The 13,965-nt window shown below is 46.0% G+C and overlaps 1 protein-coding gene across 8 annotated transcripts in view; it reads right to left on the reverse strand.

The window, feature by feature from the left end:
* The window catches only part of BACH2 (BACH transcriptional regulator 2), a 195,984-nt gene that overhangs the window by 5,099 nt on the left and 176,920 nt on the right, over positions 1 to 13,965 (reverse strand). For all 8 annotated transcript variants that reach the window (XM_075747705.1, XM_075747709.1, XM_075747711.1 and 5 more), the window contains one exon: positions 4,757 to 4,963. In XM_075747705.1, the coding sequence (XP_075603820.1) occupies positions 4,757 to 4,963 (207 nt within the window). The remainder of the gene's footprint in view (positions 1 to 4,756; positions 4,964 to 13,965) is intronic.

Below are 13,965 nucleotides of genomic sequence, written 5' to 3' on the forward strand. Positions count from 1 at the left end.
CCCCCGTGGAATGAGCGCTGCCCTCCCAGTGCTCAGGATGCAGAAAGGGTGGGGTTAGGCACAGAGTCAGACCCGGCCTGGAGTTACACCTCTAAAAACCGGTGTTGACTCGGTGCAGACCGATTGGGATGGTTCTGCTGCATCACCTTCCATCCCAGGAAGGCAGGCATGGGGAGCAGATTTGGTAGAGTACCAGAGCTATTTCCAGCACTAAGTTGGCCCTGAAAGCAGCGCAGCCGTGTACTTCACCTAGTAACACTGCTAAACCCAAGCTGCCTTGGCATCTGAGGTGTGAAAACTCCACAGCTCAGATAATCCAACTATGGGTGGTTGTTGACAGCTGATAGTATTGCCCTGGGTCCAAAGCCCGCACTGGAAGGATACAGCTGTATGAATAAGAGAGAGAGCAGTGCACATGAAAAGAACCAACTGCTAAAATATTGATAAATCTATCAAGAAAGCACAAAAATAATAAAAAAATAAACAGATGCTCAAGTACATCTTGAGATAATGAATTATGGAAGAGAATATGCTGTCAGTTTGCAGGGAAGAAAGGGAATGTGAGTAGGTAGACAGATGAGTGAGGGAAAGCAGGCAAAAAAATATTACCTATCGAATGCAGAGGATACAATCATTTCACTCACTGCCTGCTGAGAAATCATCTATGTCAAGATGGGTGACTTGCAGCAAGTACATGCAGGGGAAAAATAGGTCTTTCATAAAGAAAACCCAACCTAGTGAAAAACCCTTAAACCCTAGAACCACTACATAATTCAGGAGACTGGAAATTACTAGTCACAAAGTGGACAAAAGATGACAAAGGAATTTCCAGTGACCATGTATTGTGTGAAGTCAACTGAAGTTTCACTGCTGCTTTTCCTAAGAGTAAAAGTAAGCTCTTGAAGCAGACAAGCTGTTTGGACAGCATGAGTATGGGGGGAGGGCAGGAGTGCTGGAGAGGAAAAGTTAAAGCTGCATGAGTTTAATTTTGCAGCTTTATACTCTTGCAAACCTCGTGATTGTCTCTTTTACAAATGCCCTTTTGCAGAACAATGCACCAGATCCCATATCGCTACATACTCAAGTCCAGCTTGCTAAATAGAAATTTCAAAATTTCTTTCGAAGTCTACTGCACCTCGAAGGGTTTCCGAGACATGAAATTCTGCAGGGATCAGGCCCACAACATCACTCATATGCCTTTCATTCATTTCTCAGAGATATGTGTGTGTGCGCGCTGGGGAGAGAAGGGCACTTGAAAAATTAATTTTGCCTGTACACAGTTGATTAGGTTAGACAATAACAATAATGTTCTTGCATAAAGCCAAGGAACCCAAATTAATTTTCAAGTGAAGGCTACAGGTATGAAGGTGAATCCCCCCTTGCTGCTAGTCCAGCTCTTAGAGTGCTGCCCGCAGTGCTCTGCTCTGGACAATGAGACATGTACTCCTGCCCATCATCAGCTCATATGCAGCCAAGACTGAAGCCGCTTTTCCTGACAACCTGGACGAGGCAACGCTCTTCCGCCCTGCAAAACCTCTGATTCACCCCACATGCACTGTCGATCACTCTCCATGTAGGAAGCAGTTGCCCACTATTTTATCTTTGATGTTTTGTTTGTTTTGTATCAGTGGAGCATTACTCTGAACAACGTTTTGATTTTTGTTTCTTTTTTTTTCCCCCCAGGGCTTCAGCAGCACGGCATCTGAAGGCTTCGCAAGCCTTGATGATTTAAGCCTCCCAACCAGCTTGTGGGGTCAGCGTCACCTCTGTGTTACAGATGGGAAGCAGACAGGCACAGGCAGTAAGTGAGTAACCCAAAGTCATGCGGCGTTCTGCCATTTGTGAGGTGAGGGTAACTCAAGCCTCTTCCAACAGATCCCTGCCTCTTTCACACTACGTTTCCTACAGCTTGCACAGAGAATGAAGCACAACGAAGCCGACACTAAAGGCCACTTTCAATATGCAACCTGTTATGACAAGAACAAGAAGTACCCTGTTCGCCAGACCCACCAAGTTCAACCTACAACTGAGCATGTTTTAAATGCGCACATAGACATTTAAATTAAAGACTCCAAATAACCTTTAATTTTAATGGAAGCTGGGTACACAGAGATCCAGTAAGGAAATCTGCTTCAGCTCCTTTTGTTCTATCTATGTGAATTAATTTATCACTCAAACCCTTGGATATTCGAAGGCCAGGTTTAATGCTGGACTCCTAAATCTATGCTGGATAACGCAATTAAACTGTCCGGTCCTGCATTCTGCACACCCACACTTCTCATAACAGCTGAACTGGGACAATTACATTATTTTTGACGTCTCAGAAAGCTTTTAGGACTTTTAAACAGATGACGAGGTGCCAACCCATTCTTAAGTTTCAGTGTTGCATTCCTCCAGCTGAATGACACCCTGTAGACATGTCTTCTCTCCATGACACTTGTATCAAGCCATTTTTTTGTTGTGTACCAGCTTGCTCTCTCAATGGGCAAGGGGTTGGCAGGGGAAGAGGAGCAGGGCCCTCAGACCACAGGAGCACTGTCAGAAAGGAGGGGAGTTTTTTCAGGTAAGGTGCCTAGAGCTAAGATGTCTACATCTGACATGGCTCTCCAGGTGATCTTGTTTAGCGGTAGAGAGGAATGGGCACTTCTGGGCTGGATGTCACATCCTCTGCTGCAGGATGACACAAATAAGACTCGACAGGTACCTATTTCTCTTCACTGACTATAAAGGAAACCAGGACAACTACCTCCAGTGCGGGTGTCTATATTGTAGACATCTGTATTTAGCCACTGAAACCACACCTGAGATGTCCATATGATGACTGAGAGAGGAATTTTCTGAGCAGCCTTTTAGTCTTGGCTCCAGTCACCTCACTGCCTTAGATTAAAATGCAGTAGCACTGTCCACTGACACACTTGACCCATCCCCAGATGTGCTCTGGCCAGCGAGCAGGGCATGCTTTGCTCTCTTCTCCGCAGCGGACTACTGCCAGAGACATGCATCAAGGAGGGTTGGGGCAAACCAACAGTTGTCACCTGAACCCAATGCATGGGATGTGAAGGCCAGTGCCCTGTGTAGTGGGAACAGGCCTTTTGTGTTAGATGGTCCTTGAGTCACAGGGCACATCATGAGCATTAGAGGGAGGAAGACAGCAGGAGTAAGGAGAAACATACCTTGCCATCTGACTGACCTATGCCAAGGGATGCCCATTTGTCTGGATATTCACCTTATTGGCTTTTCACTTCCCTTGCCATTTCTGCCATTTGCTCAGTGAATGAAAGAGCTCAAGAAAAGGCATAGCAAGCTGAAACATCCTGAAAACGCTGAGCTGCCTTCGAGCACACCAAAGAGAAAGTAAATCTCTAAGTAGAGATAAGTTGGCCCTGCCATACCACTGTTTGGACCAGACAACCTTCATACTCATCTCTCTGGAGCACGCCACAAATCCCTGTCCAACAGACTGTTACCGTAGCTAGGCTTGGAAATGGGGCTCAGATGAGGCAATGCCTTTGTGAATGCACTCTAAGTACTGGGGGTAAGTTAAACTGCAAGAAGCAAGCTGCGATATGGGCCTCCCTCCTCTTCCAACTCACTCAACAACTTGCTTGAGATGAAACCCTCCGCAGGTTTGCCAACGGCACCAAGCTGTGTGGTGTCGTCGACATGCTGGAGGGAAGGGATGCCATCCAGAAGGACCTTGACAGGCTGGAGAGGTGGGCCCGTGCAAACCGCATGAAGTTCAACAAGGCCAAGTGCAAGGTCCTGCACGTGGGTCGGCGCAATCCCAAGCACGACTACAGGCTGGGCAGACAATGGATTGAATGCAGCCCTGAGGAGAAGGACTTGGGGTTGTTGATTGATGAGAAGCTCAACATGAGCTGGCAGTGTATGCTTGCAGCCCAGAAAGCCAACCATGTCCTGGGCTGCATCAAAAGAGGTGTGACCAGCAGGTCGAGGGAGGTGATCCTGCCCCTCTACTCCGCTCTTGTGAGACCCCACCTGGAGTACTGCGTCCAGCTCTGGGGGCCCCAGTACAGGAGAGACATCGAGCTGTTGGAGCGAGTCCAGAGGAGGGCCACGAAGCTGATCAGAGGACTGGAGCACCTCTCCTATGAGGACAGGCTGAGAGAGTTGGGATTGTTCAGCCTGGAGAAGAGAAGGCTCTGGGGAGATCTAATTGTGGCTTACCAGTGTCTGAAGGGGCCTACAGGAAAGATGGTGAGGGACTGTTTATCAGGGAGTGTAGTGACAGGACAAGGGGTAATGGGTTTAAGCTGAAGGAGGGTCGATTTAGATTAGATGTTAGAAAGAAATTCTTTCCTGTGAGGGTGGTGAGGCACTGGAACAGGTTGCCCAGAGAAGCTGTGGATGCCCCATCCCTGGAAGTGTTCAAGGCCAGGTTGGATGAGGCTTCGGGCAACCTGGTCTAGTGGAGGGTGTCCCTGCCCATGGCAGGGGGGCTGGAACTAGATGATCTTTGAGGTCCCTTCCAACCCTAACCATTCCATGATTCTATGATTCTATATCAAAATAAACAGATATCTAGGCCTCATTCCACTGGAATTTGTGTTTTCCATATATATTATGTATACACACATACCAATATATTTTTCTATATTAAATTATCATACTACTGACTCCACTTACTTACGTACAAACTGACTGAACCCACTATCTCTGGACAGGAATTGCTGTCAGTGCCCTGCAAGCTGCGGCGCGAGGGTGAGTGGGGCTGCGGCGACAGCGCACAACTCACCAACTTGCGGATTTCACATTCTAGGTTCTGAATACAGTCCAGTTTCCTCTTGCGGCAGCGCTGAGCTGCAATTCGGTTCTTGCTGCGCCGGCGGACGTCGTGGATGAACTCGAGCTGTTCTGAGGTTAGCTTGTGCATCTTTATCATCATCTGGAAATCATTCCTTGGAAGATCTGTGATTTGATCAACAGGAAAAGGAAGTTTCACCTAAAACAAACAAATACGAGACAAGAGCAAAGAGTCATATTTTGCCTGCTGAATGCAAGCTGAACAATGCTGAGCGGAAGGATGCTTACCTATGCTGCCGCCCCCTAAACAAACAGCACACCAAGTTTTACATTGAGCAAGTTTTTAACACTCCCTTGTGGCATATCGTGGAGGTCCAGATGGTAAGGATCAGATTATAGTTGTACTGAAATGAGCAATATAGATGAATCCCAAGTAAAAATTTCATCTTTCTAAAAAAGCTCTAATAACAGATCTCCTTGTATTAAAAGAAGGCTCTGTCCACTAAGACACAGCCTTTTGGAAACAGTGAAGTACCTTGCTGCTATTAATTTCAAACTGGTTTCAAAGAATGAGCTATTACCGCAGCAGGAAACCTGTGTCTGCATGGCCTGCAGGACTGAAAGTTTGATTAGGTGTGAGGTTACAAACGCAACTTGACACTGCAAGTGGATGAAAAATACCATATTGTAATTAGGAAAGGTCGCCTAATCAGCATTTCAACTGAGCAGTACACTATATAAGAAGAAAGGGTCAGAGGAGTGTGATGCAACATATCCTAACCTGCTAAAATATATGCATTTTGAAATAAACCAATATTTACTGACATTCTAATGTTTTTGTAGACTGAAGAGCACTTAAGTTGCATTGCTTGAAAAAACCCCCAAACAGTCTAAAACCTCAGTTACTGGCAGTAAACCATTTTTTCCTTCAGGCCACAAACTGCCATCCCATTTTGACTGTAGACCATGCGACCATAGCTCCAGGTTCCGACTTCAGGAATTCCAATCATCTCTTCCACTCCATCCATTCCATCATCTCTTCCACTCCTACCAATTATGCATTACAGCAAAGCAAAACACAAGGCTCCTGACAGTTTGGAGCAATGAACACACACTATCTCAAAACCTGGAGAATGGCGGATGTGCTCAAAGACTTGTGTTAGCTTTTTTCCCCCAAACCTATCAGCTTGCTAAAATCAAAGTAAGCACCTCTTCCTACAAACCTTGCTTCACTTTGTAGCTTCAGACCGATAACATGACTATCAAAAAAATAATGTTCCTCGGTGGACTGCTGTGTTTGGTGGTCAAATAAGAATCAGTTGACAAAGCTGAAGGAGGTGACAACTGAGTAACTGATTGACCCCCTTCTTTTTTTGAGTCATACCCACACTGCCCAAAAGATGGCAGTAAATATTTACATTTCTGTCGCCATTTGGTACAATCCAACCTCTCGAACAAGGCGACTATTCTGCATGCAGGCTACCAAAGAAGATACGATTTACCTTGCTCCAGTCAAGCAAAAGATATGGGTTGAAAAGGTTCCTTTGATATTTAAAACATGGTTAACGTCTTCGAACAGTGCACTTTAATTATTTGGAGATAAATAAAATAACAGCACAGATTAGAAATAAGTTATTTTCATTGGAGAGCTGAGTTTGTGCAGAACAGTTTGCTGAGGACACATGTACACAAATACACAGCAGCGGTCTCTGGCACTGACAGTCACGGACCCTCACTGGGCACCCGGACATGCCAATAACCAGCTCCTCGCCTTGTTTATGAGCTTGTGTTTTCTTGAGCTCTTCTATCATTGCTCTGCACATCTCCAAGCCTGGGCCACGTGAAATTCAGTGGAAACACCTACCGCATCCTTTCAGATGGTTTCATGCCCTGAACATTGCCCTTCTGCCCCATGCGTCCACGCACTGCTTCAGAACACACTACTTGACAGGTCTATTTAAACCGGCAAGAAACACCAAACAATACCCCAGTCCCCCCAGATTCCTGCTTGTACACACAAAGGCTGACCTTAGGCACAGTGATGTGGACTACCTTGTTTACAGATTGCTAATGACATGAAACCTGTTTGATTTCCCCTCCCTAGCCTTTGGACGGTCAACATAAACTCAGTGTCACCTGGTTTTCTCTCAAGCTTCAATCAGGGTCTGAAAACAAAAACAGCCTGTGCTTTCCTCTGAAAGACACCACAGTCTGACTGCAAAAACAGTCCTTTCACGTTCCCAGTTTTTCCTTATTTTCTTAAGTCCAAAGCGGAAAGCAATGTTAACTTTATTTCTTCCTCCCTCTCCCTTGCAAAACATATTTACTTGCAAGGAGGAGATGTGCTTGCAGCTGGAATGGGAATAAAAGGGAAGCGACTTAAATCTGTCAGGTAGAAGTTGCTGAAGGGAAATGGGAAAATAAATTGAAATAGATTCATAAAAAAAAAATAACAGATATTGAAAATAAAACCATCCACACAGCAGGCCAGAGACTGCTATCAGTAAACCCAGCATAATCCCGCTCCTGTCATAGGCAGCACTGTGCAGGATTAAAAACGTGAAAGGGAGAGTGGAAGTGAGTCAGACTCATTTCCTTCACCATTCACAGCATTTTTATTGCCTGTCTCCCTCTCCGCAATTAGCTGTCAACTGAAAAAAAAAACCACCGAGCCCTTGGCGCGCACACAGTGAATAACTGCGCCGGGGTATTGCTGCAGCGAGAGGCTAACGGTGTTTTACGTCGGCGTAGGGCAAGACTCTCTGCTGGCATTTATCACAACAGAGCGGTAAGTCAATCTGCAAGAGCCGACGACTGTGCCACGGCTGTGATTCATCTGACCCACTTAGAGCCGTCTGAAATGACGGGTTGGGACTAGCTCGTGTCCAGGTCCCTGCTGTTGGCACCGAGAAGAGCGAGGCCTTTGGATGGCAATGCACCCCGCATGGCTTCTCCCTCCTCCTGCCTGCAGAATGAGCAGAGAGGAGACTTAGGAAAGATGCTGTACCTTATGGTATCTAAGGTAGGTGAGAGAAACCTGGCCTGCGGTGTCTGAAGAAGGACAGTCAATCTTTTCTAAGATGTGTAAGAAAAACACAGCAAGTATGTTTTCTTGTAAACTTTTATTTTTAATAACTATGAACTTCATACAGGAAATGACTGTGTGCTCTTTGGTTCAGACTATTTCAAATTAGGAATGTAAGTGGGATCCCTACTCCTCCCAGGAGTTACTCCAGCCAGAGCTAACCTCACAGAGCTCTAAAATCTTCCCTATCAGCACAACTGCTCTTTCCCTGCATTTTTACACCAACAACAGAAGCTCTGTTTCCACCACACAACAAATAAACCGACACTTTCCGCCACCGCTGCAGCCTCTTTTGACCCCGACTCTGGCTGATGCACGCCCGAGAGGACAGCCAACCCACTCTGGTGAAAAAGAAAACTTGTTTACGATTTTGCGGCAATTTCCCCCCCCTGTATTAGCATTAGGACGCCAGTGTAAATGTCATTGCTTTGAGTGGCTAAGTAACAGCAGCGATCTAAACAGACAGGGACAGCCATTGACTCAGCACATGAAAGGTCCAGATAAAACCAATTAATTCCTTCAAGCTTCACTAGTTAGTGCCAGCTTGGATCATATGCCAGTTACTGCTGTGCCGCTCACATACTGTACTAGTTACTGCTGCCGCTGCTCTCCCTCCTCTCTTTTTCTTTGGAATAAAGGAAAGGACCAAGGCCCCATATTCACTCACATTAAAATATAAATGCCAAATGTTGGGAATTTCCTTATGTCATGAGCAATATTAGCTTTTTCACACTTTCTTTATATCTAAATTTCAACATCATCTTTCTTGAGCTGTCAAGTGTTAGTAAAGACACTGAACTTCCCAAGCCTGGCTTAACATCACAGTAACTAAAAGGATTCCTAGATTATCCCTAGGAAAAAGTAATCACTATTGGGCATGGGAGGCTTAGGGGAGACATTATCACCATGTTCCAATACTTAAAGGGTGGCTACAAAAAAGATGGAGACTCACTTTTTACAAGGAGTCACATGGAAAAGACGAGGGGTAACAGGTGCAAGTTACTCCTGGGGAGATGCCAACTGGACACTAGCGGAAAATTTTTCACAATGAGAACTATCGGCCATTGGAATAATCTCCCCAGGGAAGTGGTGGATTCCCCAACATTTGACACTTTTAAGATTCAGCTGGATGGGGTGCTGGGCCATCTTGTCTAGACTGTGCTTTTGCCAAGAAAGGTTGGACCAGATGATCCTTGAGGTCCCTTCCAAGCTGGTGTTCTATGATTCTGTGATGTAAGGTACCAGCTTACCTTTATAAATGGTTCGAAATCTTGGTCATTTGTTCCAGAGTTTTAAGAAATAAAACTGTCACCTTAGTGCCCTTAAACTGAAAGCCAGAGCTATTGAAAGCCTCTGACACTTAAAATTGCCCAGCCTTTGGAAAGCTCTCAGGACCTACCCAAGCAATTTAGCATAGGGGCTGAATCATATCAATGCTTTTTTGATGCAGAAAGAGGTAATTTGCTTCACATAGAAGAGCCAAACACATTAATGCTCTTTTTCTTAGTATCTTCCCTAGCATGCAAGTCTTTCTTCTGCAAATGCTCAAGAAGAAATTCACCCCAGGACAGGAATTGAGGTGTGTTCACCTGTGTGAGGGGCTCGATTGCCTACACACTATTTCAGGCACCACTTGTGGTCCCACAGCATAGAGACTTACCTGAATTAACTTGGACAGAAGCTATCTAAGAAGCACAAAGCCAATGGGCCACACTTTGTGTAACAGGGAGAACAAGTAGGATGCACTCTCACTAGTTCCCTCACTCTGCTGTCTACTGGCATAGGTAAAGCCTTCAAAGCACCTCTTCTTTTCAGATGTCTACCACACCAGGAAGGCAGAGGACTGCAAGTGAAGAACAGCAAGCCCAGGCAGCAAAGATCTAGCACTGTGTCAACAAACCAGGTCTAAAATGGGCTTGATCAGCAAGTCCCACTGCAAGCAGCCTGTCCTATCTGCCACAACACAGCTGATGATCATGTACTTGCCTGGGGTCAACTCCAGTCTCACCTCCTGAGGGCCATGAGGGGTGTCTGGGTTGGCAAATGCTGCCTGAGAGGGCACTGCCGTGCACTTAGTGGAGGCAGCCTGGGTAACCTTTTGATTTGCCACCTGCCTCAGAGAACTGGGGGACGGGGCTGCTGGCCCCATGGTTGAAGGCTTTAACCTAACAGTCAGGAGATGTGGATGGAGTTCTCATCCTTTAACCCATGACTTGGACTTGTATTCAGATCACACACTGTTGGTGCTTAAAATGCTGAGCTGACCTCTTCCCTGTCACTGCTTGCAGCGTCCCCAGTTTCCAGCCCTTAAAAGGGCACAATACAGTATGCCTGCCCATTAACAGGCTTTTCTGTGACCAGGGATAGCACAGAAACATTGACAGAAGCCTCAGGCGCGTTTGAGAAGGGCAGATTAGGCAGTGAAACGAGAGGGGATAAAGTGCGGTATGTCTCTGAAAAATCTGCTTTTGCAGAAAAAAATACAAGAACTGGAAAGAGTTCTTCCAGAGCTCCAGCAAGGGCTTCAGCTCAGGGCATAACAGCATTGATTGTGGGCTGCAATGAAATAATACAGTGTTTAAAAGGACCTTCCTGAAATTTCAAGCTTGTAATGGAAAACTCTCTGTTGTTGAAATCCAGTAATTCTCTGCTACCAGCATGGATACCACTCCTGCTGAAGAGAGGAAAGGAAACAAAACTGCCATGAATTTTATCTTGCAAGACCAATGTTTGACAAGATTCCATTTAACCAGATGGTGCCAAACAGAATTCCCAGTGCTTTGCTGATGCTGCTGAGGATCCTGGTCAGGAGAACATCCACCAGAGAAGAATGTGGAGACTAACTTCCTCATTTTCAAATTTATGAACCTAGTAAGATCAGGAAATCTGGGATGACTGAATACCAAATTCTGAGGAGGAACTACAATAGAAAAGCAAGTTAACACCTTAACATGCATTTTCCTTGGTTGTCCTTCTTTTTACATAACAGTCTTCGCTGAGCAGAAACACTAAGCAGTGAAGAAGACTCAGCGCAGGTAACTCAGCACAGCTCCAGTAGATTTCTGCAACTTTGGTTTACCCCCTTTTACCGGGGCTCTGACTTTTAGTACTTTGCTAACAATCAGCAGATGAACAGAGAAAGGGTGGCTGCCTGTCACTTAACAAAGAGGGCTTTGGACTCTCGCTGAAGGTTATTTGCCTACAATATCCTCAATGGTCCAATTGCATTAGCTCTGCCTTTATGAAAATTTCCTTTGAAAAGTGAGTCACTAACCCAGGTGGGAAATTCTTTTGAAATATAAATGCAATTGAATACAATTCTCTAGATAGTAATAGTTCTTGGAAAACTCCACCTCTTACCTCCTCCTCCCCTTGTTTACTCTTTTCCTAAGAAAACTCACTCATCAAATTAGACTGAGCTGAGATTTCTTTTTAACTGGTTTAAGTAGTACAATATTTTTACAAGTTTTCTAGCAGAACCCCCCCCCCCAGATACTTGCTGAAGAAAATGAGTATCAAGAAAAGTAGGCAGTGTTGAAGTTTCTGTTCCTAAGTAGGTTAACAGATTGACAGACTACTTCCTTCTCAACAATTGATTATTTCAGGGCTTATTGTTTTGTTGTTGCTATTTTAAGCAGGATTGTCAGAACCTGCCTGCAAGCACCGAGCGTAAGTCTTCTCTCCAGTATTATATCCCCAATAACTGATTTTTAACAACCTGTGGAGGCCTTAGGGAGCCGGGTGAAAAGAGCAACACAAACTGTTCAATGTTTCTGTGAAGTCCCATCAGCTCAAGTAACAGCCCCGTTCCTGCAACTCTGTAACACGGGGACACCCCACATCGCACTTGCTGCTTCTAGCACAAAGCCTTAAGAAAGAGAAATCCCAGAAGATTCTGGGAGGCTCCCTTAACAGGAAAGAAAAGGAAAGGCAAAGACCTCCTGGAGAGGATATACCAGCAGTGTTACAGGGACCACCACCTCCTCTGACACTCGCGACTGCACCCCGCACCCCGCTACAGGAGGGCGGCTGGCCGCAGAGCGGGGTCATCTTCACCCACACGACACTCATGCCGAGCCCTACCACCGAACAACTTGGGCACGTGCTCCTGAATGGCATCTGTCTGTGGGAAAACAGAGTGTCCTAAAAAGGCAGAGAGACAAAACCTTTCACCTACTTCTCACACAATCGATACACTGGCAAACAATGTTTTGTGACATTAACTCTGGCACCGACAGCAGTCTGAGACCCAAATTGAGACCAACAAGGTCCAAATTCCAGGGGAACTGAGAAGCTCTGTGAGATAACCGAGGGTCAGAGTCCACCAGGCTTATTCCCATCAGGCCATCCCACCCAAATGAAAGCCCAGCAGGAGAAGGGCCTGTGCAGCCGCTCTCCGGAGGGGCGAGCGCCTGCGTGTTGACCCCAGCTATCTTATCAGGTGCTTTTTGAAGAGAAGCTCAGCAAACACTGTGTGATTCAATATGACAGGGGGCAAGGGACCCGTCTGGGAAGTTGTTAGGACAGCAAGGGCAAACCAACAGTTTTAGGAATGGAGAAATATTCCCATGCAGCTTAAGGGAAGGCAAAGGACAGAAAGCAGTCCATTTCAGACTGCTCTGAGTCTCTCTTGCTGTTTTCATGGCAGCCAAACTGCTAAAAGTAGGTAGAGCAACTTATACAAGAACTTCCTGCTGCCATTAGATACTTTCTACTGTCTGGTTTAACATATCCTTCACTGAGGTTTCCACAGCGGTGGATCTTTGACAGGACAAGGGGTAATGGGTTTAAGCTGAAAGAGGGTTGATTTAGATTAGATGTTAGAAAGAAATTCTTTCCTGTTAGAGTGGTGAGGCACTGGAACGGGTTGCCCAGAGAGGTTGTGGATACCCCCTCCCTGGAAGTGTTCAAGGCCAGCTTGGATGAGGCTTTGGGCAACCTGGTCTAGTGGAAGGTGTCCCTGCCCATGGCAGGGGGGTTGGAACTAGATGATCTTTGAGGTCCCTTCCAACCCAAACCATTCCATGATTCTTTGATCTTGCAGGATTGCAGGATACACACCCCAAGTCGCTCTATACATGCGACATTGTTTAATGAGGCTGCAATGTCCTTTCTTGTATTGGTAACAACCTTTACAAATTCATTTTTCAGACAAAATCTGTACCGAAGCACTGGTGTGATCGGTTCACCCTTCGCTCGTTCAGGACAGTGCAGTGCAACCTCACAGAGCATTAATTTCCTCACCACAGTTTTAATGCCTAGCAGTCCTAATCAAAACACCTTGGGGGGAAAAAAAAAAAAAAAAGGAAAAAAAAAAGCCTTATCAGCAGTCCCAGGGAGAAAACTTGTTCAGCACAGTGCGGAAAATCTTCCCAGGAGGAAACAGTGGCAAAACCAGGAGTGGAGCAGACCCAGAGCCAGCGGCACACCGAGACTGCCTCCAGTAGCCCACCTGCTTGCTCTCTTGTCAATGTGTCTCCTCTCATCCACGCTCTCCTGCACACATTCGCATACTTTTTTTGGGGACACTACCAACAATCCCCTATACCCTTCTCATTTGACTCTTCTGGGCTCATTTCTGCTGCAAAATCTCCACACAATTAGCCAATTATGACAGCTAATTAGTCATCAAACCCCAAAAGGCTAACCTCCCGCCCTCTTCACAGCCTCACACTGTGCACTAGCCCTTGCTGAGCGAGCAGCACACGTGGGTGGAGATCCCATGCTCTCCTCGGTCCCACTCCCTGCTCCCTTCTGCCCTTCATAAAGGCAGGACTTCACAGAGTAACCTTGGTATTGCCAAGCAGAGTGGTTCTGCTGTAGGGCTTCCTGAATGAGGTCCTATGTACAGCATGCCACCCACCTTCCAAGGAGACTCTTCTCCCTTCTGCATTGTCCCCAGCTCAGGACATGGGGACAAACAAGACCTGTCCTCTCAAAACCACAGGTACAGCATCACAGGACTTAGGACACCAGAGGCTTCCCAGGCTCTTCAGCTCTTCCTTAGAGCTAAGCAAAAAACCAGTCAACTAAAGGAATCATCCACATTTGCCTAGAAGGTGTCTTCCATAGCCTGGGATGTAGCTGCAATAAGGACTGGGGGATAAAATAAAGTT

The sequence above is a fragment of the Balearica regulorum genome, chromosome 3 (genome assembly GCF_011004875.1).
Source record: "Balearica regulorum gibbericeps isolate bBalReg1 chromosome 3, bBalReg1.pri, whole genome shotgun sequence".
In the NCBI taxonomy this organism is placed as follows: Eukaryota; Metazoa; Chordata; class Aves; order Gruiformes; family Gruidae; genus Balearica; species Balearica regulorum.